Source organism: Hemicordylus capensis, chromosome 1, assembly GCF_027244095.1.
Source record: "Hemicordylus capensis ecotype Gifberg chromosome 1, rHemCap1.1.pri, whole genome shotgun sequence".
Taxonomy (NCBI): Eukaryota; Metazoa; Chordata; class Lepidosauria; order Squamata; family Cordylidae; genus Hemicordylus; species Hemicordylus capensis.
This window is the reverse complement of record NC_069657.1, coordinates 367124229-367149864: the sequence shown is the minus strand read 5'-3', so window position 1 is coordinate 367149864 and position 25636 is coordinate 367124229. Positions and strand designations below refer to the sequence as shown.

Genomic DNA, 25636 nt, shown 5'->3' with positions numbered 1-25636 from the left:
AGTCTCCCTTTCATATGCAACCAGGGCAGACCCTGCTTAGCTATGGGGGCAAGTCATGCCTGCTACCACAAGACCAGCTCGGAGTTCCTTGGCTTTAGGCCTGCATGTCCTCTGGACTGGTCTCAGCAAGCTTCTCCCATAAGGAGTGCTGATAACATGCATGCAGTGTAATTAGCAATATGCATTGCAAGTGTGCTGGTCGAATAGAGACATCTCCCAAGGGAGTCCAACTTACAACCTTATTTGTCAATTGGGGCTCCATATTGCCTTCTGGAATGAAAAGATGAGTAGTTTACTACCAATGAGACTGCGGGTAGCACATATTTTCAAGTCATCTTGGTGTGGGGGCCATAGTAGATGGTTTCTTCCAGGTTTGCTTGGAAGCCTGTAAAAGTACCAGCAGCAAAGGTAAGGTGGTCGGTTGTGAAGTTTTTTGCAGTTTGCAAGACCTTATAAACAGGATCTTCAATGTTCTCAGTGACCTGTTTAAGGCTAAGGCCCAAGGTCTTGGCCATTTCTGAGATCAAGATGTGATAGTTTGTATGTTCCTCCTTAAGTGAATCAGAGGCCTTTTTAAGCACCTCATCATCCACGGATGGGTCTGATGGGGCCTCAGTGGTTTGTGAGTCAGTGCCCAAATCTGGTGTAGGGTCCTCAGAGACAGGGGAGGGTTCACCAGAGGACGGTGTACCTTGTGGTGTATTTTCTGGGGATACTGAAGTCAGACTTTGTGGTTCAACTAGCAAAACAGGTTATACAGGTGGAAGTATTGGTGTCACTGGACGCGGTGGATCCAACCGAGTGGTCGGTGCAAGAGGAGACTTTGGGTCGGTCTGTGTCAACATCGTAGCTTTATTTATTTGATTTCTATAACGCCTTTCCAAAAATGGCTCAGGGCGGTTTGCACAGAGAAATAAAAAATAAGTAAGATGGATCCCTGTCCCCAAAGGGCTCACAATCTAAAAAGAAACATCAGATAGACTCCAGCAACAGTCCTTGGAGGTACTGTGCTGGGGGTGGATAGGGCCAGTTACTCTCTCCCTGCTAAATAAAGACAATCACCACATTAAAAGGTGCCTCTTTGCCAAGTTAGCAGGGGAAAGTTAGCTTGAGTTGTAAGGAATGATGTCGAGTCCGAGCTGACTGTATGTGTCACCTTCCTGGAATGATTAAATTCTTGGGGGTGTAAAAAGATGCCCTCATTCCTTATGAGGTCATTGTGTGGCATTACACATAGAGGTTGAGCATAACAATCAGTATATGTAAACCCCTCAAAGGATGGACAGAGTGTCAAAGGAAAAGGCTGATAAGACTTGCCCTGATAGGCACAGTTGCCTCCTCCTTGGTGGTGCCATTGTGATGAAGTAGGATGCATAGAACGATATGAGTGTGCACTCCAGGGCTTCTCAGTTTTCCACTTAATCAAATTATGTCTCTCATCTTCCATCAGATGGCTATGAGTGACAGGAGAAAAAAATGGGATCCTCAGGACTTCAACAACATTATTGGTATCGCTGAGGTCAATGATATTGGGACAGGATGGAGAAAAGGGATAGACACTCAGACAGGGCCACATTTGCCTTTGAAGGTAGAGCCAAGATATTACCCAAGGGGACTTCAGTCATTACCAATAGCGAGTGGCTGGTTGTTATGGAGTCTAGAGCATCCCTTCATGTCATGGTTCTTTTATAGGCACAATTTTCAGCTTCGGTATCATAAATTTTGGTACTGAAGATGGCAACATGTTTCCTGACGACGACTTGCTCAATTTTGGTATTTCTTTCAGTAGTGAAGGACTCAATGTCAACAGTGTGAGTTTCGGGTGCTTGGATTTTGAAGATTTCCCTGGTGCCGACTGCTTCAATGTTGAGGATTTTCCTGACGAGGGCATTGATGTAGAATCCAACTTTGTCTTCTTGGGGGCAGTAGACGTCAAAGATGAAGAGTCAGCATGACGTTTCATATCAGATTTAGCCTTTCCCGGTTTGACTTCTTTCAAAGTTGTGGAAGAGCGCTTTGGCACTTTTCCCTTTGGCGCTGGCATCAGAGTTGAAAGGGGTCTGGAAATGGGACTTGGGGTATTCCGAGTAGGGGTCGCTGTTGACTTTGTCTTATCTTTAGAGGACTTCGCAGACGGAGTTGTTGCCTATGACGTCAAAGGAGCAGCCAGCTTCGACAATGGAGTGGCCGAAGAACTCGAAATCGAGAGTTGAGGTTTTAGTGCCAAATATAAAGGGTGCCTTTTAACATCAAAAGTCTAATTTTTTGAGTTTGCTAAGAAAACTCTTCACAGGTTTTACAGTTGTATGTATTATGTTCTTCTCCTAGACAGAGAGGACACAAGAAATGCTGATCTGAAGAGGGGAAAGCAGTGTTACATTTTCCACACCTCTTAAAGGTATTTTGATTTGTCTATCATGGAAACTGTCCAACAAGAAAACAACGATATTATCTCTCAAGAAAGATATATAATACAAATTTTCTCTCACTTATCCGAATGACTGAGGCGGCGAATGCCAGCCAAGCAGAAGAACCTTCCGAGGCGTCGATGGTCGGAAAGGAACTGAGGAAAGCGGTGCTCTGCCTGCCTTTCTGATGGATGCATGTGTGCCATGGGCAGAGTCAGGAGCGCTGCACGAAGCTTTGGAATATTCCCCAATGGGCTCCTGCGCAGGCATGGATCTCAGTGGTGTGAATCCACTGGGATCATGTCAAGGATCTATTGTTAGGAGGAAGCCAAGAATTAAAGTCATTATTGTTAAGCAGAGTGTCTGTGTCTCTCTGTCCATGTCTCTGTATCTCCGTCTATAAATACAGGCAACAGTGATAATGCTACAGTCCAGTATTGGTAGGGCTGCCAATTTTTCTTACAAAAATGTTGATAGGTGGGCAGGTCAGGAGCAGGTGGACACAAGCAGGAAACAAGTTAAGAGGAATAGCCTTCTGTTTGCTCCTATGGCTGCTGCTAACAAACATAGTGGGCTGAGTCTATGCTTGGGATTCTATTGTAGGACAAAGGAACTGTGGTTGATGTATAATCAGCTCCCCAACTGAAGCTGCTGCCACCAAATTGCCATGTTGCTTCTCCAATGACAAGCCTGTCTCCCTTGGCTTACAAGAACCCATCGATGAGGTGGATGCAGAAAAAACACACACAGTACCCAGAAATCTGTCACATATTAAATGGTGAGTTGGGGTTGTGCTTAATAACCTGGATCTTTCATGCGTATGGGGAAGCTAAACTTTTCAAACATGTGCACTAAGTAAATAGCTGCTGCTGCCTTTCACACAATATTTGCCACCTCGCTCTGTTACAAAGCTTGAACCTCCCTAGGCTTGGGGTGGAATTCCCAGGGAAAACTCTCTTTTGTTAATGGAAAAAATACAAACATCTTCCATGTACAAACCTACATATGGTGAGAAAACTAATAGCTACTGAGCTCCTGAAGCATAAGAAAAAGTCCCCTTTCAGCCCCACTTTCTCCTTAGTTAGAAATCCACTCAGAGAGGCTTGTAAAATAAAATAAAATAAATAAATAAAAAGGTTATTCAAATGCTACAGACTGCTTCCGCCTGAGGCTTTCTCGGCTTTTAGTTAGAGGTAAAAATGCTCAGTAGGCTACAAGATTACTTCACAAAGCACCCCGAGTGATGTTGGGGTGGCACACTTTAAAAATTGTGATTACCCAGTTGCAAGGAACAGGTATGTAGGAAAACACAAAAGCACAATTAAAACTTCCAGAGTTTAGTTACATTATAGGTAAACAATAATAGACCAGAATCAGTGATATACAAAGCATGCACAAAAGAAACAGAAAGTCTAGTGCAAAATCTGACTAAACAAACTTTCCCTAGACTAAACTTCTTGAAGCCAAAGCCCTGGCTTCCTTTGTCTTGAACTCACCAAATCCTGGATGGGAACGCAAGCCCCTGCAGTCCTATCTCCCAAGATATGCAGCCATCCTTCTGCAGCCATACTTCATGGCCACATGTTGTGCTCTAACTCCCAGCCTGTTTCTTCCTACAAAGAAACTCTCCTTCCTCCCCACGGCTCTCTAGGTCCCACTCCCTGGTGTGCTGATTGGCTGAGCCCTGGAGCTTACCCGCCTGCCAGTCAGGACAGGGTTCATTTCAAGTTAACTCTTTAGGGCTGATCACTACAATGTCATATATAGTAGCACTTGATTTAAAGTTGCCTGCTTCGGTAAGAAACCATGTGTCTTGGCATAAGTCTGAAAAACTTCCACTTTCTGTTATCGTTCTTACAAGTGGAAGGCTTCCTATTGTTCAGCATTATCTTTCTTAGTAACCAACTCTCCAGGCTGTCAGCCTGAGGGTATGTGGGTTGGGATGGAGAACAGCTCCTTCGTCTCTCAACAGTAGGTCTGGGTGCTGGGGAAAACGATAAAAAGTCAATTGAGACAGTCTGAGTAGAGTTGCAAACCTTGGTTGGCAGGGCCACCATGGTGTGATTAGGATTGCTGTTGCTCCATCCTGTATCAATTGTGTCAGTACCCTGCTGATCAATGGTTGTGGTGGGTACATGTACAGGAGGCCTTTCCCCCAACTGCATTGAAAGGCATCCCCCAGAGAGGCCTTCCCTGTCCCTGCCTGTGAGCAATAGTGAGGGCACTTCCTATTTTTTGCTGTTGCAAACATATCCACATCTGGTTGTCCCCAAAATCTGAACACTGGAGTCTGGTACCGATGGTTGAACTCCCATTCATGATGGTAGTTCGGGAGTTTGTTGCGACTGAGACAATCTCCCTGCACATTGTTCCTTCCCCTTACATGTATGGCCAAGGGGTATATTTTGTGCACCAGTTCCATATCTATATGCTTAGCGCACACAATAATCTGGAGACAGTTCCCCCCTGCTTGTTGACATACGCCATGGCAGTTGTATTTTCAAGCTGAAATTGAACAGCTCTGCCCTGCAGAAGAGGTTGAAAAGCCTTCAGAGCCAGAAACACTGTCAGCAACTTCAGGAAATTGATATGTAATGTCTGCTGATGGTGGGTCCACACTCCCTGGACTTGATGCCCCCCTCAGTGGGCAAGGATATCCCTCCTAGAAGATTCCTCTCTAGCATCCACCAGAGGAGAGAGTGGAGAACAGGTTCTGGAATCATCAGCTGCATATTTTGACTGTCCACATTGGGATTAAAAGTCCCAAGATACCACATCTGTAGTTTGCGCATCCTCAGTTGCACACAGGTTATAGTTGTATTGTGGGAGGCCATCAAGCCCATCAGTCTTTAAATGCAATATGCTCTCTGAACTGGGTTGGCCAAAAATTGAGTATGGGCACTGATATGCAGATACCTTTCTATTGGCAAGAATGCCCATTTGGTTTGAACATCCAGCACTGACCCAATGTATGCTTTCTGGGCTGCATGTAAGATTTATCTATGTTGACCAACATGGCAAGTTTCTGCAGTAGGCCCAACACATCGTGACTTGTAAAAATAACTCTTCTCTGGTTTGTCCTGACAGGAGCCAGTCATCCAGAAACAGGAACACCACCAGGCCCTTAGTTCGAAGATGGGCAATAATCACTGCCATACATTTTATGAAGACTCTCAGGGCCATGGCTAATCCAAAGGGGAGCACTTTGTATTGGAATATCTGGTCTCAGACTGTGAATCGCAGGTACTTCCACTGGTTTTTCTGGATCCCAATATGGAAGTATGCATCTTTTAAATCTGCCAACCACCCCTCCTTGGTTAGGAGGGGCAGTATGCTCTGCAATGTTGTCATCCTAAATTCGAATACGTCTATAAAGAGATTCAGGTTCCTAAGACCCATAGTTGCCCTTATTCTGCCATCCCTCTTCAGGATTTGGAAAAAAATGGAAAGCCCTGCATCCTCTGTGCCTACTGCACCAGAGCAATAGCTCCTTTCTCCAGCAGAACCTGTACTTCCTCCTGCAAAATCGAAGTTGCTGGGGTAAATTTCATGCCTGAGAATGGAGACATAACTTTGAATTCTATGGCATAACCAGTGGATATGATCCAGAGTACCCACTGGTCCGAAGTTATGTTGTGCCATGCTTCAACATGGCTTGCCAGTTTGATGGTATTTGCAACTTCAAAGCAGATGGCATTTGCTACAGAATGTAGATGTTAATTGGTTCTGTTTCTGATACTTTCACAGTAGGCAAAGCACACAATCAAAGAGACTGCTTGGAAGATTCTTTCGGGGTATGTGCCCACCTTGGTTCTTCTGCTTCTGTCCAACCCCTCTTGGTCTTTGGTAAGGCTTGTATAGACACCTGAAATCCTGTTTGTCTTGATGCTTGTAAGTACTATATTGGCGGCTAAATGATCTATTTTGTGACGTTGAGTAGGTGGATGTAGAGGCACTGGTGAAAGTTTTGGCAATATATTTTGACTTCTTTAAAGATTCCATCACCAAATCTGTATTTTTGCTAAGCAGGCCTTTTCTATCAAATCCCAGGGCTTCTATATTCTCTTTCATATCATGCTGCAAAGTGATCAGCCACAGCCAAGCATGCTGCTAAAGAGCAACTGCTGTAGCCATTGCACAGAATTCCATCTCCACCGAGTGTTTGAATGTGTTCAGCTGCCATCTAGTGATGGCTACTGACTTCACATAAGTGTCTTGAAAGAAGTTGTTCAGGTGCCAGCTTGGAGGAGTCCTGTAGAAGAGTAAACGAGTGGTTGTATTTCGCTCTACAAGCAGTGTAGCTGGCAATCCTGATTGCTAAGCTGGCCATGGAATATATTTTTCTACCTGGCACATCTAATTTTCTGCCCTCTTTCTCAGTTGGAATCGTATGCCTGCAATCCGACTTCGAAGATGACGCACAATCTATTACCAATGAGTTTGGCGATGGGTGCTTGAGCAGCAAGAAATTTTCTTCCTGGATTTGTACAGATCCTCCTGGCATACTGTTAGGGTGGACATCTGCAGCACCTCCCATGCTGATTGAGCAGCATGAGAGATTATTGGTAAAATTGGAAGAGCCACAGGCTGAGATGACTTTGCTGTAGCCACCATGCTATAAACAGGTCCTTGACCTCTGTGTTGGGGAGCTTGATTTCCAGGCTCAGTGCCTCTGCCATCTCAGTCAGATGTATGTGGTAGGCCTTCATTTCCTCAAAGCGTGAAATAGAAGGCCTGGTCAGAACATGTGATGGATCAGAGGGGTCAAATGTCATTGTCGATTCCACCTCAGAGTCCACGGTGTCCCCTTCTCCTAACAATGGCACAATTGGGACCAAGCTCTCTTTTGGCTTTTTCTGTGGGGTCACGTTAGACTTTGCAACTGCCTTCCTGGGTGCAGTTGGAAGTTCATCCTGAGTGGATTTCGTCATTGTCATAGTAGGCAAAACATGATGTGTCATGATAGCTGGTGGAAGTGCTGGGCAGCTGAGTCTCTGGAAGTTGCTGTTGTGCTGTAACAATTTGTGGCTGCGGGTTTAACAATTGTTTGCCAGCAGAGGTGGTCAGTGCCACGTGAGGCGACTGATGCACCTGCACCTGCTGAGCAGCTCTCTGTGCTTTCCATAGCTTGAACCTGGTATAATCATCCGGTAGAGTCGCAGCTGACTCATATAGAAATCCACATGTATGTGTCATTTCCCTCTGGCCTAATAGGCCTTGTGTATTAATATACTGTAATGGCGACCTCCAGGTCAATGGGGCATAGGATGTTGTTGATACCAATGCCAATGGTAAACACTAATTCTGTCCTCGGTACCAAAGCCTGCTGTAAGGTGAAGTGACACCAGTGACATTGATGGCGATTTCAGTATTGGTGTAGGAATCTCCTCGACATTGGGCTCGATGTCGAGACTGCTACTGAGGAAACCATGAAACATTAACCACAACGGGGTGCTTGACGTCGACTCCAACATCAAGAATAGTGTGCTTGTGGTATTGGGATCCAGGGACGACTCATCCTCCAATATGTGCTCAGTTTTGAAGTCAACGAGTCCCTTGGAATCAGGTTGACAAGGTGTTTTTCCCCTCAGCATCGAGGGATATCACAGTGGTATGCACACAGGCGAAAATTGTAGGGGCCAATGTGGATGTACAACCTGGAAAGGGGACCTCAAAACCATCGACACCACCACCTTAGTCACAATGGTGGGCCCTGAAACTGCAGGCTCTGACATAGAGTCCTCTATCGTTATTGGAGAGGACCGACAAGGGGACTGTAGCCCCAAAGGGGAGGGTGTTATTTCCCTCAACACTGAATTCATCTTCAATTTGTGCTTTTTTGGAGGCGGTGTCGACCCCTCTTCATCCAATCTCCTTTTCTTTCATTCCTTAGGTCTCTCCTCTCTGGCCATATTTATATGGCACTTAAAAACGTCCTCCACAGCAGGGGGGATTACGCGCGGGAGCCCGGCGGGGAGAGAAAGCGTTGCCGAGGGATGGGGAGGGAAACCTGTCAGTGGTGGAAGGAGGACAGGGACCTCCGGAATGATGGGGAACGGACTCTCTCTCACACTGACTGCTCCATTCATTCTCTCTCTCCCCCGCAAGACTGCGCCATTCATTCTCTCTCTCCCCCCCAAGACTGCACCATTCATTCTCTCTCCCCCCCAAGACTGCGCCATTCATTCATTCTCTCCCCCCTAAGACTGCTCGATTCATTCATTTATTCTCTCTCTCTCTCCCCCTCTCCCCAAGACTGCTCGATTCATTCTCTCTCTCTCTTTTTCATTCTCTCTCTCTCTCCCAGACTGCTCATTCTCTCTCTCTCACCCAGACTGCTCCATTCATTCTCTCTCTCTCTCCCCCTCTCCAAGACTGCTCCATTAGCTCGCTCGCTCTCTCTCTCCAAGACTGCTCCATTCTCTCTCTCTCCCTCCAAGACTGCTCCAATCTCTCTCTCTCTCTACCCCCCCCCCAAGACTGCTCCATTCTCTCGCTTTCTCTCCCCAAGACTGCCCCATTTTGGGAGAGGTGGAAAGGAAGTACAATGCATTTTATTATGTATTTTGTACAGATTGCATTGTATGTATTTTATTAGAATTTTAAATTCAATTTAATTTTATTTTAATTTAAATTAATTCTTGCTCTGCCAGAACTTCAAAAGTTAAATTTTAATTAAATTCATTTAAATTAATTTCAGTTTAATTTGATTTAATTAATTGATTCATATTAGGTGTTAATTTAATAATCAGTACCCTAAAAATTGACTTTGGCCCTCATGAGCCATGTCACGGTCAGTTTCGGCCCACCAGGTCATTTGAGTTGTGCAGGCCTGCTGTAGATGGTAAGGTCACTTTACACTGGGTACAGCGCTTGAAAGTCTTCTTCTTTTCCATTGCCATCATTCATTAGACAAAGAGTAATCAAGGCCAGTCCGAAGTCTATTCTCAAACCAGAACAAAGTCCAAATGCAGCCTGAAGTCCAATAACCAAGTAATAAATCTTTTCTGCTAACTTCTTTTAATAGTTCCAAACTAACTCCAAGAAGCTCTGCAACAAGGTACTGACACCTTGGCGGTCAGAAAGGAACTGAGAAAAATGGTGTCCAGACTGCCGATACCAACAGAAGCACAGACCACATGCAGGGCAGAAAGGGTGCTGCGAGGAGCTAGCTAATCCTTCCGTGAGGTCCTTGCGCAGGTGCAGAACCCAATCCTTATGAAGAGCAACAGATCACGATCCAGATAAAAAACTTCCAACCCTTTTGGATGTAAATGTATGCTTGAAAAGTGTGTTGATAATGCCTGTTCAAATCTCAGAAGAACAAGGGTTGGCCAACCTAGTTTTCCAGTGGTCAAGAGCCAAGGCTTCAGAGATCTGCATTGTTCCCTGCCTCTTTCCATGACTTACAAATCAAGAACAAATGATCAGAATGGGGGCAGGGGGAAGCTGAATTATAGAAAAGAGAAATATTATGGAAAATGTACTCCATTTTAATAATTTGTATAGACAGATGTGGAGCTAAGCTTTAGGGGTGTGCACAGACCATTTTCCACAGTTCGGTCAGAATTCAAACCAAATTCAGACCAACCCATTGGTCCACGAACCGGTTCGGTCAAACCGACTAGTCAGCAGGTCCAACTGGTTCATGCAGCTATTTGTATGTTTAAAATTGCTTGTAATAAAGGGGATAAAAAGCTTAGGGTGGCTGGTGAGGGCAGACGGTGTGGGGGGGTGTGTGCGGCAAGAGTGAGGCACCTTTAAGAGTAAATGAGAACATGCTGGCAGCTTACATGTCTGGTACTGCTCCTCTAAGATGCACCGGCAACGGTGCTCCCCCCAGCAGCCCAGTGGTGCAGGACTGGCGCGGCTCCTGGCCCGGCACTCACTCACTCACCTGGCCTCCACAGCATACTACCATTGCAGCTACAGCTTCGGGGAACAGTACCTGACCGGTAAGCTGCCAGCACATTATCATGAACCGTTCTCCGTGAGCTGGGCCAAATTCGGTTTGATCTCAGACTAGTCCGCCTTTCCTGAAGGCTGGTCTGGTTCACGATCAAACTGGCCCAGTTTGCGGTGGACTGGTTCACTATCGAACCATTTGTGCACACCCCTACTGAGCTTTTCTTGACACAAAATTCAGATTGCCTGGGTGCCAAATTATTTTTATATAGAGTACATCGAACCCTGATGACTTCCAGCGATGTGGGATGGAAATCCCCCCCCACACACACACACTTATTTTTCTGAGCAAAATTTTCCTTGTCTAAGTTCTTCCTTTTCAAGTAACTATTTGGCTACTTGAAAAACATTTGATAAATAATGAGAAGAAATTAATATGGTGGAAAGTTTTTGTTTTTTAACTATACCAATTGGTCAAATAATGTACCAAATCAGATCACAATCTATTTAGGGCAGCAAGGAAATTTATATTACTGCTTTGCTTTTTTTTTTTTTTTAAAAGAAAAAGGTTAATGCAAATTTTATGCCAAGGATTGGGAAATTTGCACAGGAAAACTGTCCGATTCAAAAATTTCCAGAAAACCCGCATCTCTGCTTCCAAGCAAATTTATTTAGGGCTGCATTTTAAAGGCTTCATTGCTTCAGAAATCCATATACTGTTTTCAGCACAAAAGAGGATCTTTAGAATGAATAAGGGCTCCCACCTGGAGGAGGAGGTCGCTGTGGAGGCTGAGGCTGCCGAGGTCTACCAGGGACAGAAAGGGATCTGCTTGGGGAACAGTGGCGAAACTCCCCACTTCCTTCTAGCTCTTGTTTTAGTTCAGACAGGTCTGCATCATCTGAGGAATATGTCAAAAGAATTAAAATAAAAAAACAGAACAATACAAAAACTAGGAGCCAAACAAACATTTATGTTTATATATTTCCAGGTATTTAAAATCCAATGTTAGGCTGTAAGAAGGGACCCCACAAGGTGGCTGACAGTCATCGAGGTCAAACAAGTTAATAATAATGTGTTTGGTCCTGATATACTATTTACTCAAGAGCTGCCATGGGTGGAGGAGCAGGGGTTGTAGAGGGAGGAGAGCTTTAATCCTTTGCTCCCACCATGGTCCTCAGCCATCTCTCTCCCCACTGCCACATGGCTGTTATTAAGCAAAGAAAAACTAAGCACATCAGGGCTCTGCATGTTATTAATGCAATGTTTGGCCATGATTAAGTATCAGCAAAATTAAGGAGAGTAACAGCCGGACAGAGGGCATGCCCTCAACTCCTTCTGTAGGCTTCCAGTGGCATCTGGTGGGCCACTGTGTGAAACAGGATGCTGGACTAGATGGGCCTTGGGCCCAATCCAGCAGGGCTGTTCTTATGTTCTAAGTATCAACGAAAGAAGGGCAACAGTAAATTAATATATAAGTTATAAGCATGTGCTCTCCTCACGAGGAAACTTCCTCAGTATTCTGTCACCCTCTCAGTTAAACAGTAAACAACAGAAGTTTAATCAGCTGCCTTGGTCATTGATCCCTACCTAAAGAGGAAAAGCTAGTTACAAGGAAGTCCTGTCAGCAAATAAAGCAGCATGTCCTCTTATTTAATTAGGTTTTTTTTTATGCCACTCTTCAAGACAAAGATCTTCAGAGTAATTTACATAAATTTAAAACAATAGACATACAATAAAAGCACTAGAATAGAGCAGCAAGGAGAATAAAAAACACACTAAAACAATAAATGAAAGCTGAACACACTAAAAGGCTTGGGTGAACAAGGTAACATACCTGGTGCCAGGTGAGTCTCCTTGAGCAGAGCATGGCAAAGCAGGAGCACAAAGACAGATAGGCCTGATCACAGGTCACCTTGTCCCTCACCTCAGATGGTGGTGGGGTGGTCCCAAACAAATGGCCTCATGGTACCTCAAGGATATCCATCTCCCAAATGAGCTTACCCATTGAGAACTGTCTCAAGTTCTCAAAACTGGGTAAACTCATTTGGGAGATGGATGTCCTTGAGGTACCATAGTCCTAAGCCATTTAGGGCTTTAAAGGGTTAATACCTTAAGCACCAGACAGATATTCCCAAAATTCACTAGCTTGCAAAACAGCTTTTTTACAGTATGCCATTTAGGTCACATGGCTTGCTCTGAGGGCACAATAATACAGACACATCTGAAAAGGATTTGGTGCATATTAAATGTACATATAAATCCCATAGTATGGGGTTCCCAACCTTTTTTCTTTTTTCTTTTAAACAAGTGTACCACTTCTGCTGCAGACCTTCAGCTCAGGTACCCCCCTTGGAGACCTTTTGTGCATGCATGTGTGTGTGTGTGCACGCAAATTTAAATGTTACAGTTAGGGTGATAGCCACTCCCCCCACCCCATAAAAGAACACAGCCACAATCAATACTTTCTGTTTGTATCAAGGGTCTTACCGAAGGCTTCCCCAACCAAGATTACCCTCCACCCACCCACAACCAAAGACTACTAATTTATGAACATTTGCATACCACTTTTCAACAAGAAGTGGAGGGAAAGGAGACAAGGAGGAAGTTGGCAGAGGAGGGCGCAGAGAGGACATAAGAATGAGAAAGCCTTGAAGAGGCAAGGCACCTTGAAAAGGAGTAGCAGTGGCGGCGAGGAAGCACGCACGCACGCACATGCAGGAGAAGAGAAAAGGAAGACAGCAGAGGATGGCACAGAGACAAGGAAGAGCAAGGAGCCTTGGTGAGGACAAGGAGCTTTGAAGAAAAGTAGTGGCAGCAAACATTCACAACACAAACACACATGGTATGCTTCAGGCCACTCTGAGTCAGCCAGCCAGCCTACCCACTGCCAACTGATAGCAAGCTGGCTGCGCAAACTACTGACAGAGCTTGCAATTGGCCAAGCTCTGTCAGAAGGATTCAGCACCAGATGTGAGCACTATGTTTTGAAGAGGCAACTTCTTATAGATTTGGTTATCCTTGTCCATCATCTGGTAAAGCAGTAAGCCAATTTACCTTTATACAGCTGCAGTTTTCTTCCAGGAAAGTGAGGAGATTTGTCGGCATGCACCATGGATGCCACCATCAAATATTCAGGCTCATCCAGTAAATCATCTACTGCTAATGCCATTTCTGTTGTTAGAGGCAACTGAGGCAGCATTTCATCCAAAAGATCATCGTCCTCATCTAGAATATCACCTAAATCAGAAGATAAAATAAAATAAATCTTCAGGAGTCGAACCAAGTGGCTGGGGGCCCTGGGGCAAAGCTCTACATGGGACCTTTGGGGCTTCCACTCCTCAGCGTGTTTTGCCCACCTCACTACTAGCATATCCCCTGCAGCCTCCCTGAATAGGGGAGCAGAGGGGGACAGCAGACAAGCAGCGTCACTACAGGGGTCTCTGGGAGGAAGCCCCTTTGCTGCGGCAGGGAAAGAGGAGACAGCAGGAGTGTGAGATTCATAGACCCACTGTCTCTTCTAGCATCCCCATATCAGCCTTTGAGTCTCAAGTGTCAACTGTGGACCTGCCCTAAGTCAGGACCAGTTTGGCTGAACCCTGACACTAGCCCTGAAAATATTGGTGAATAAATGGAAAACGAGAAAGATTTCTCTCTTTCACCCTGGTTATACTTTCTGCTAAAAGGAAAGGAAACTGTTCACAGCTTAAGGGATTGGCTAGCCACTTCGGTCAAGATGCAAAGGGCTGTGTGCAGGGAGCTTCCACATGGACATCAGACTTCCAAGGCTCCCCTTTTGTGAATGCAACCTCACCGTGGTGCTAAGGAAGGTTCTTCTAAATCAGGGCAACTTCAAAAGCACCGAGAAGAGCTGCAGCCAGAAAAAGCAGCACTAAGGAAGCCCCAGTCAACATGCCTAATGAATTATTTGGGCTGTGGCCAACCGTGGTAGCATCTCTCTCTATAAGAAGTAGGGCACTTCTTATAGAACTCTTATAGAAATATTAAAACTCTTAATATTTGAAATGACTGATAGTCACACTGAAGGTTAAGTGTTACAAAACTTAACAAGGTCTCATTGCTCACTTTCCTGATTCCAAAGATACCAATCAAAGAGATAGTTTTTGGCAAGAAATTGAAAGCTCACGGCTTGATCCCAGCATATGCGACATACCTTCCAATTCATAATCTAAACTTGAGAAATCAAAATTTTCCTCCAATAGACAGGAATTTGCTGTGGGCGACATAGGAGCGATGCTATCTCGTTTCCTAGCAATTTCTTCCTGAAGGCCCTTCAACCAGTCTTTGGTTTTAGGCCAAATCTTCACTGTTCTGCCTTTAATCTGCACCATTAGAAAGTCAAAATTATTTCTCCCTTGGATCAACAAATCACTGTACATAAACAAGACTCAGGCATAAGTAGAAAGTAAGATGACATTCTGTTCAGCAAACTAAGGACAACATTTGAAGTGCATTGCTCAGAGAGAGGAGATGAAACTCAATTGCCAAGCATTACAATAACTTTTTTATTTTATTTTTTGAAACTGATGATACAATATTAGGCATGCATCATTATATTATAAGTAGAACTCCATTGACTTGTGCACCCAGTTCTGTACCCTGTTTTTGACAGCAGATAAGCTCCAGTGCTTGAAGATGCTAGTACAGTACAGGGCACTAGTACAGTGCCCCATTCCCTAAACAGTTCCTGAACTTCAGCTGTTCACGAGTCAGGAAAATTCTAAGCATTTAAAAGATGTTCTCTCTATGCAGCCTTCCATCATTGATCCTTTTTCTACTCAATGATTATTGATTCTATTCATTATTGATTCTTTTTCTATTCAATCACTACTAACAATAGTAGAAGGGTATGCAGGTCCACTCTGTGCTGGTAGAGAAAACTTTAAAACAACAACAACACTAAACCTGCTATGTTGATTTTGCCAAGTTCCCTCTAGTTCTATTATTATGTGGGAATAAAAACGTTCCTCTGTTCACCTTTTCAATGCCACTTCTAAAACTGTGTGCCACATCCTTTGTGCATGTTTCTCTTCTCAGCTAAACAAATCTAATTTTTAAGCTTCCCTGTATGGAAGACAGTCCACATACCCTGCATTTTTGTTGTTCTTCAGAGTGGTTTCAGATATGAATCATATGGAGAATATGAAAAAGGCAAGCTAATTGTGCTTCCTGCATTTGCATGTATCAGCATCTGAAGCAACTCCCTACCTCTTTTCCAGTCTACATTATCTTAGTTGTCATCTGTATTTGAAACTACACACAATACTCAAGGTGTGGATGCCTCACTTACGGTACTTTATAAGGAGGCACAATTACATTTCTCTCTCTCTCATATTCCCCAACATTCTGCTTGTCTTTTTGATGGCTGAAGCATGAGTATTTTGAGGGCTAGTCATAGTAATTTCACTTCAGGAAACAATGACAATTTATTTTGAAGGCTTTTGGCAGGGGGCGGGGGGAAAGCCATCGTTTCTTTTGAGGCCAGTCATAGTGACTCCCACTTGGGGAAATAGTCCCAGATGTTAAATATAACTAGCTGGGCTGGGCTCAGATCATCTGTGCCTCTAGTTCTCCCCACCCACCGCAGACACAGTTTTCTCCCCACCTGCCCGCTGCCACCATTTTCTTTGCCCGTCTGCCTGCCGTTTTCTCCCTCCCCCCGCCCACCGGTTGCTGTTGTTTTCTCCCTCCCTCCCTCCGCCGCCATTTTCTCCGCCCACCCGCCACCACTTTCCTCTTCCCCTGCTGGCAGCTCGCTTGCGAACTCTCACGAGAGCTGCCACACATGGGATTAGCGACGGGTACGCCTAAGAGAAATAGATAGATAGAAGATAGACGATAGATGTCAGCTAGTACCAGCAGGAATTACTTTGCACTTTCATATCCTGAATTGCACCTGCCATTATGTTGCTCACTCTCCAAGAGTTATGGATCTGGCAGAGGGACTACAACTCATCAGAGTCATAATCAGACAAGTATCAGCCAGTGTTTACTAGCAAAGTCTAATACAGATCTGCAAATGTTGCCACATCATTGTTCATGACCTTTAGTGGGCTGATAATGAATATATTCAAACCAACAGGATCCATTACTGATTCTTCAGTATTGGATTCCAATCTCTCTGAGAAAACGGATCATTTCTACTTACCTTATATCGTCCCCTAATCAGCCAAATACCTAAAAATGATCACTTTTAGGGGTTGAGAATTTTTGTGAAAATATTTCATATTTTTGAAATATATGAAATAACTTGACATACTTTTAAAAATCCAAGTAGGCATTATTATCTGGAATAGATGCTTTTTACCCTATAAAATCCAAATTGCCTCTTTCCTAACCAATCACAGGGGCAAATTTTAGAAAAGAAATCTGTGTGGTAGCAAAAAGAGTCCTACATCTTAAAGACTAACACATTTTACAGTGGTGTAAATATCTGAAGAGGGTTCTTGTGTAAACAAATTAATGGCACAAAAAATGTGTTAAGTCTTTAGGGTGTCACAGAAGTCTTGTCTGAATTGGCACAGCTGGAATCCTTTTTAGCAGCTGACATTAAAAACAAAAAGTGGTCAACCTGAAAGGTACAAATATGCTGTTCTCCATATTACAGATAATGTTTGTCAAAGGTTCTACAATACAAGGGAATCAATGGATGTCAGCTTTTGCTAACAATCCAGTTATCATTAGATGCTACCTATGCACGCAGATGTCTAAGTCAGTGCAGTACAGATGGGCCTCATTACTTGCAGTCCCGACACCCACGGTTTCGCACATCCACGGTTGGGCAATGGAGACCCAACCCCATTGTACATGGTTTCTAAAAGGGTCAAAATCCGCCTATCTGCAGTTCCTAGATGGCTGGAAATGACCTCCAAGGTAATTTCCGGCCACCATTTTGCTGAGAGGAGGCATTTTGAGGCACTTTTGTAAAAATAAATAAATAAATAAATTGCCCATGATTTTTTGTGGGAAATTGCCGAAATTGGGGGTTTGGGAGGGTATTGGTGCAGTTTATTTCTTCCATTTTTAGCCTCCATGAACCTACCCCCGCCCCCCAATTCCCATTGCCTCAAGGTCTTGTTATCTGCACTTGTAGCCAAGAACAGAACCCCACAGAGGAGGGCCACCTGTACACACACACACACACACACACACACACACACACTTACCTTGACACCATCTACATCAAGAACATGAAGAGCAGACCTGCTTTCTGAAAATGTTACCAGCATTTGACCTCCATTGATCCTAACAAGAATAGAGACAAAGACATGACAGTAAATCACCTGTATGCATGCCTCTTACATTCTGTATTTAGCCATGCAAATACAAGCATAACTGCCTCCAAGTGCAGTTGTTTTCAGAGTAGATGGTACTACATTTCTCATCATGCTCCTTCATAGTAAGTGCTTCTGCATCTATAGTTCACTAAAAAACAGGTTGCTTACCTGTAGCAGATGATCCGGTGATGATTCCACGACATTCATAATGATTGGGTTCTGCGCCTGCACAGACCAGCTTCGGATAGGATTCATTAGCTCCTTGCCACGCCTGCAACCGCCTCCTGCATGTGCCTGCAGTACCTCATAGCGGTAGTTAGGCATCTCTCTGTTCAGTTTCTTGATGGCCAACTGTCACAACTCCATTTGGCCTAGCACTAGGTATGGTTGAACAGATTATCGTAGAACTTGCTCATGTTAAAGTAGCTTGCATCATGCAGCGGGGATGGACAGGCGGGTTTTATGAATGTCATGGAATCACCACCAGATCATCTGTTGCAGGTAAGCAACATGTTTATCTGGGTAGTGATTCCACGTCATAATTATTGGGTGAATTATGAGCTACCCAGTTGGTGGCGGTGCTACAAGCTACTGTAACATCCGTTTAAGGACCGTCTGATCAAACTCGGCGGCAGCTGCTGTGCGAATATCCAAGACATAGTGTTTGATGAATGACTGATGGGTTTCCCACATGGTGGCCGTGCGGGAATTTGATGCCAGCCAAGCGCACAGCTGAAGAGGCGTACACCCTAGTGGAATGGGCCCTTATTGAAGTTGCTGGGGTAACTTTCTGTAGGTCATATGCCATCTTAATGAGTTCGACCAGCCAGTAAGACAGTCTTTGGCAAGTAAGTGTCAGTCCCTTGTGTCTTCCCTTTCACAAACAAAAATATGTTTGTTTTTCTCATGTGCAGGGTCGCCTTGAGATAGTGCAGTAGTCAAAGGAATGCATCGCCCAGTCCAATGGTGATGCAGAGGTAGGCAGTACAATATCTGTGTTTAAATGGAAGTCCGATATAATCTTTGGCCTGAACTCTGGATCTAAGTGCATGATCAGCCTATCTGGGTAGAATTTGGTATAGGGTTCACCAATGCGTAGCGCTCACAGTTCGCTGACCCACTTGGCCGTGGTTATTGCAACCAGGAACAGTGTTTTCAGAGCTACTAGTTCTAACGATGCTGTCGCCATTGGTCCGAACAGTTTCTCCGTAAGTGCTGTGAGCACCAGAGACAGGCTCCATTTTTCCATAGGTGGTCTAACTGGTGGGTACAAATTGTTAATGCCCTTCAGGTGGGTGAAGACCGTCTTGCCGTCCCATCCACTATGGCATGCTGAGATTGCTGCCATATGTACCTCTACGGAGACATTGGCCAGGCCTTTCCTGTTCAAGGATGTGAGATACAGGAGTACATTTTTTAGGGTTGCTTCCTGGGGCTTGAATCGATACATAGCCGCATAGGCACAAATCTATGCCATTTCACTCTGTAGTTCCTCCTAGTCGTTGGCTTTCGAGTGTTGAAGAGGATCTTCTTCAATAGCCTATCCTCCATGCTCTTAAATTCAGTACTGAGAGGTTCAGATGCAGTATCCGGCTGTGATTTTGAGATATCTGGCTCGGCAATAGGGGGAGTCTCTTGAATCCCCCCCTGGACAGTCTGAGTAGCTGCGTGTACCAAGGCTGTCTTGGGCACCAAGGAGCAATTACAATAGCCCTTGTCTAATCCTGCAGGGGTTTGGCCACTACCCTGGTAATCAGAGGGACTGGCGTATACAAGTAGAATGTGCTCCGTGTCCATTGAAATTGAAAGGCATCACCCTTGGATAGCGTTCTCAGACCCATCCTAGAGCAATATTTGGGCACATTTCTTGTAGCCGTAGCAAAGGGTCTACGTCTGGCTTGCCCCAGGAGGTGAACAGCTGATCTAGGTCTTTCTGGTTCATCTCCCATTCGTGCTGTTGTAGCACCAAGTCTCTGCTCAATGAGTCTATCAGTGAATTCTGGGTCCCCTTTATGTGAATGGCTATCACATGGATTCCCCTTGGAATGCACCAGTTCCATAATTGGAGACTGAGATGGCAAAGAGAGCTCAAAACCACACCGCCTTGATTGTTTACATAGGCGATGGCTGTCGTGTTCTCCATCTGGAGCTGGATGATGCGGCCGGTGATGCAGTCTTGAAAGGCTTGGAGGGCTTTGTAGACTGCTAAGAGTTCCAGGAAGCTGATATGTAAACGTGTCTCCTTCAGAGACCAGAGGACCTGTGCCCTCTGCTCTTCTAGGTGGGCACCCCAACCCCGCATGGAGTCATCGGACGTCACCATCAGAGTGGGCATTGGTGTTCTGAATGGTACCCCTTTTAGGAGATATGTATCCTTGGTCCACCAGTGCATGGAGATCAGTACTTTTCCCAACATCAGTAGACGCTTGATTTGTGGGTCAGCGTTGGGATGGAACAACCTGAGAAACCATAGCTGTAGCTTTCTCATTCTCAGCTTTGTGTAGGGCACCGTGGTGGTGCATGAGGCCATAAGACCTAACAGTACCTGCACTGTCCTGGCCTTTTGTAAGGGTGCTGCGTGGAATGCGTCCACTAACACATGCATGTGCTGTGACCGCTCCTCCGGCAAATAAGCCCTTTGGGCTGTCAGATCTAGTAGAGCTCCGATATACTGTAGGCGTCTGGTCAGTTGTAGGAACAATTTTTCCCCAGTTGATCTGGATTCCCAAGTCATTGAGAAGTGATGTCACCATGCCTATGTGGGAGTTCAGCTGTTCCATTTTGGCTGTGAGGAGCCAGTCGTCTAAGTAGAGGAAGACGGACAGACCCTGAACTCTGAGGTAGGCCACAATTATGGCCATGCACTTTGTGAATACCCTCGGGGCAGTCACCAGTCCGAAGGATAACACACTGTACTAGTAAATCATTGAGCCCACCGTAAAGCGGAGATATTTGCGGTGGCTCTCTTGTATGCCTATATGAAAGTACACATCTTTGAGGTCGAGAGTTGCAATCCATTGCTCCCCGTGCAAAAGTGGAAGGATCGCTTGCAACGTCGTCATGCAGAATTTTTGTACTTCAATGTATAGGTTCAGCCACTGCAAGTCCATTATTGGGCGTATGCCCCCGTCCCATTTGGGGATATGAAAGTATCAGGAATAAAATCCCGTCTGGCCGTGAGCCCAATGCACTGGTGATATCGCTTCCTCCAACAACTGCTGCACCTCCTCCATCAGTATTGGAGTCTCTGGAGTGCATTTCACACCTGTAAAGGGTGGCTTCTCTTTGAACTCCATTGCATAACCCGTTGTGATTATGCGTAGGACCCACTGGACTGATGTTATACAGTGCCATGCTTGGGCATGGCTTGCCAATTTGAAGGTGATCCTGGCTGGCGTCAAGGAGATGGTTTTCTTTGTGCAGATGTTTAAGTTGTTGATGTTTTTTGTGGTGAAGAGGCTTGTTGCATGCAAGTAAGTTGTGGTGTGCAAGTGGGCCCAGACCCACATCAAAGCTGCTGCTTAGACTGCTGTGGCGCCTCGTTGCGACTGGACTGATTGGCCCTATTTCGTGGTTGGTATGATCTTTTATTGTATTGTTGGTATGGGCACCTGTATTCTTTGTGCTTGCCTTGGCGGTAATAATTTTGCCTCCTTTGATAAGGTTGATATCTGGTGGTGGAATATTTCTGGTTTGTGAAGGAGCATGCAGTGTTTCTGGACTTCTTCCACTGCTCCATCTTGTTGTCCGTCTCTTCAGAGAAGAGCCCTTTGCCATTGAAAGGCAGTGCTTCAATGTGATCCCTCATGTCCTGCTGCAAGTTGGTAGCTCACAACCAAGCATGCCTCCTTAGTAATATGGCCGAGGTCAGCATGTGAGACTTGGACTCTACCAGATGTTTTGCATTCGCGAGCTGCTGCCATGTTGCTATTGTAGTTCTCACGAAAGTAGATTCAAACTTTTTAATGAAGTTAGCTGGATTTAAGGTTGTGCATTGGTCATAGAGCTTCTCCCATAATGAATGGATAAATTTGGCCAAGCAGGCAATGTAGTTCGTGACCTTAACTGAAAGACATGCTGTTGAATATGTTTGCCTGCCCAGTACATACAGCTTGCGGCCCTCCCTATCGGCAGGTGTTATTGTTGTATGGTGTCGCCCCGCCTTAGATGTTGAAGTGCAGTCAATGACAAGCAAATCTGGTGAGGGGTGACGCATCAAGTATTCATTATTTTCTTCCTGTATTCTGTAGAGAGCCTCGAGATGCTTGGACATCAGAGTAGAAGTTGGGACCACGTCCCATGCTGTCTTAGTCACCTTGGAGATGACAGGCAACATTGGTAAGTATACTGGTTGCAAACCAGTCATTCTCTTCATAAAATTGTAGACGGGGTCATCAAAGTCTGCCGTCTTTTGTTTGAGGTCCAACCCCAACACTTCTGCCATTTCTGCAATTTGTTGATGGTAACCCTTCATCTCTTCTGTGGGTGAGGTGGATGGTAATGTGGCCACTTCTGGGCTAGGATCAGGAAGAGCGGGTTCCTCGGCATCTGGCTCAGAGGAATCAGATGCATAGCTTTCACCTAGTCTGATGAGGAGGGTGGAGGTGAGTTATCCTGGGTATCAGCGGTAGCAGGTATGTATGTAGGTGCTTGGTTGTACATCTGGTTTGTTTGTGTTGTTGAATGTTGAAGCATGTGATGTGGAGGCAACGTTGGCAACTGTAGAAAGCTGGCTTGAATGGAGACTGTCATGTGCTCTGTTGGTGCACAGTGGGTGTGTACAAAGGTCTCCCTGACACTTTGTGTAGGATGAGATGTTTATTTTAATATAGCAGTGCGTGCCTGCTCTCTATCTTGTTGCCACTCCTTAAATAGGGAATATTCCTCTGGGGAAATGGTGACGGTATCGCTCCATCCGCCATGTAGCAGCAGCCCCACAACTGGGGTTGTTCTTGAGGTCATTGAAGGTGTCTTTGGTATCGGAGGTTGTTCTTCAATATTGAGACTGTGGGTATGAAAGCCTCGGAACGTAGCAGACGACGGAGTACTCTCCTCCAAGTGTAGCAGTCTTGAGAGGTTTGAGACAGAGAGATCCTGAAGTCCAATGTCTATCTCTGGGTCTTGTTCGACATCTAGGTCCTGAACGTCATCGAGCTCGGTGTCGTGTATTAAAGTGAGCTCAGTGATAGATATCTGTTCCATGGCTTTCATCTTCGAGGTCAACATCGACATCAAGGTCAATGCCTGTGTCACTACTTGCATAGGTCTCGAAGGCAACAATGTCGATGTCTTCTGTGGTGTGCAAGCAGTTGTTTGGCTCATCGATGCAAATGTCAATGCCAGTGAAAGTCTTTTCTTGATTCTCTTCGGTGCCGGTAATTTATGGCAAAGAGTGCCTGTTTTTCTGGGGCTTCCTCTCGACATCGAAGTCAGTCTAGAGTGTAGTGTCGAGGGCGACTGGTGCGGTGTCAGAGCTGGCAAGAGAGAGATAGCCGGATGTCGTGGGCTTTCATAGCTCTGCAGCCCAGTGGGGGAGGGTGTGTCCTCCGGTGCCTTTTCTTATGGCCCTTAAGTTTCGTTGCCGACGGTTCCACCACCGAAGCCTTGCCCTTTCTCTTAGGGCTAGCCAGCTGCTCTCCTGGCTTCTTAAAAGGGGCCTTGCCACCCGAGGTTGAAGCTATTGATGTCGAGGCCTTGGGCATCGTAGCCAAAAGTTTAGACTGCTGTTTTGCACAGGTCTTGCTACAGAAGGAGATGTAGAGGCTTGCACCAGGTGACTTGGGAGGAGAGCATGCTCCATCAGTGACACCTTTAAGCAGGCTGCCCGATTTTTCAGCATCTGTTTCGAAAATGTGACACAGACAGGGCAGCTGGCAGTGTTGTGAGCCTCGCCCAGGCAGAAGAGGCAAAGATCGTGCCAGTCTGTGGAAGGGAGTTTTCCCCAGCAGCCCACACACCTCTTAAAGGTGGCTTTCTCCCTGACTCTGACCCTCTTCTCACTCATGAGAAGAGTACGTGGAACAGGGTATATTGATTCAGAATTTCCTCTACTTTTAATCTGGTGCACGTTAGAAATACTGTTGGCGAGCCAGAGTCATCGTCCAAGTAATCTGATCAATTGGTCAAGTCTGTGGGGAAAGCAAAGGGAGGTCATAGTCTGGTCCGAAATCAAAGTCTAATAGCCACTAAAATCATCAGGTTTTGAGGGTGATCCATAGAATAGTCTAAATCCATGCCAGTTTTCAGGTAGGTAAATCAAAGAAGTTGAAAAGAGACTAATTTGAGTTAACTGAGGAGCCGAAAGTTTACGAAGGGTCTGATCGCTAAGGTGGTCAGCAAGAAACTGAACAGAGAGACGTTTAACTGCCGCTATGAGGTCCTGCAGGCACGTGCAGGAGGTGGTTGCAGGCATCGCAAGGAGCTAACAAATCCTATCCAAAGCTGGTCTGCACAGGCGCAGAACCCAATCATTAAGACTGTTGTGGAATCACTACCCAGATTAATTGAAACACTGAAACAACCTCCAATATACTGTTTCAACCTCTTCATATTTTCATTCTCCTCACTTAAGGAAGGATAGAATCAGCTGTCATGCAAAAATATGGAAGTGGGGGGGAAGAGGGCCTCAGGCTTCCTCTTTTAATGTTCCCCATGCAAGGTTCAGATTGAGAACTTATACATCTCCTGAACTGTGAGATGTGTATACCTTGTATGGATACAGCTTATGCATCTCACTGTAGATGACACTACACAGGAAACACACACACACAGATTCTTCTTCTTTGTCCTCTTCTAATTTATGTTTGCCAGCACTCTCAGTTCCCTCCTACTCACTGATCAGTTTACTTTGTGTAAGCAAAGAAGTAATTCTGTAAAAGTCAACAGTGTCCTCAGACATACTGAGGTTTCCCAAAGGTGGTGACAAATCAAAATTTATTTGTTTCTTCCAGTAGTCCCCTTATCTTTCCAGAACATAGAAGCCAGAATCCTAACATGATTTCTGAACCTGTATCAGGATGACTAAAGAGTGGCAAAAGGGCATGTTGCTCCATCCCTTCAGCGCAGCCTGGCTGAAGTTGGGATACTAACCCATACTGATGGCAGTGAGCTGGTATGGATGGACTTGGACAAACTGGCCCATGCTACATGTGAACAGCAATATGCACAAGCATGTCTTGCTCCCATCCTGGGCACATCATTCCCCTTCTCCTAACTAACAGGAGGGGTTGCTTGAATTGCCCCCTCACATGCAATTTAATGTGCTACTTAGATTGCACATGAAGGGGCAGTTTGGACATCTCTCTCTCTCTCTCTCTCTCTCTCACACACACACACAGGAGCAGTATGCCAGAAGTGGGAGTGGGATGTGCCTGTACATGTCTCTAACCACATGCAACTCGGATGCATTGTCCAAACCAGCTCAATTATAAGGAACAAGATGGTGGCAAACATTCTGGAACAAGTTACACAGAACACAACAGTGCTGCCTTGTGTATGCGAGATAACTGCAGTGGTCCCTCGACTTACGAAGTACTTGACATCCGAAGATTTCGACATACAAACGACAAAAAATACCGGAAGTCGTTGCCGGTTTAGATGCGGCTTCCTCGACCTACGAATTTTTAGATGCGGTTTCCTCGACCTACGAATGTTTCCGGACCTCCGTGGATGCGCTTTTCGACTTACGAAAATTCCGACCTACGAACGTGCGTTCGGAACGGATTATCTTCGTAAGTCGAGGGACTAGGGATGTGCAAAAAATTTCGGGCACAGAACGATCTGTGCCCGAAATGAACAATTTCGGGTGATTCGGGGCTGAACCGAATCACCCCCGATGTCTCCCGATATTTTTCGGGCACGAGCCGAATCACCCGAATTTCGGGCACAAAAAATTTGGGTGATTCGATTCACGGTTGATTTTTGGCGATTTTTTAAAGTTTTAGTGACTTTGGGGCAGTTCGGGGGCATAGCATGGGATCTGGGCAAAAGGAGTGGGGTGGGGTGGTAGTGCCTAATGGGTGCAGGCT

General features: G+C 45.3%; 1 protein-coding gene across 2 annotated transcripts in view; it reads right to left on the bottom strand.

The window, feature by feature from the left end:
• SYNJ2 (synaptojanin 2) overlaps nucleotides 1-25636 on the bottom strand; it is a 132667-nt gene that overhangs the window by 15874 nt on the left and 91157 nt on the right. For both annotated transcript variants that reach the window (XM_053294060.1, XM_053294051.1), the window contains 4 exons: nucleotides 17499-17577; nucleotides 14486-14654; nucleotides 13369-13551; nucleotides 11078-11212 (listed from right to left, as the gene is read on the bottom strand). In XM_053294060.1, coding sequence (XP_053150035.1) covers nucleotides 11078-11212; nucleotides 13369-13551; nucleotides 14486-14654; nucleotides 17499-17577 — 566 coding nt within the window. The remainder of the gene's footprint in view (nucleotides 1-11077; nucleotides 11213-13368; nucleotides 13552-14485; nucleotides 14655-17498; nucleotides 17578-25636) is intronic.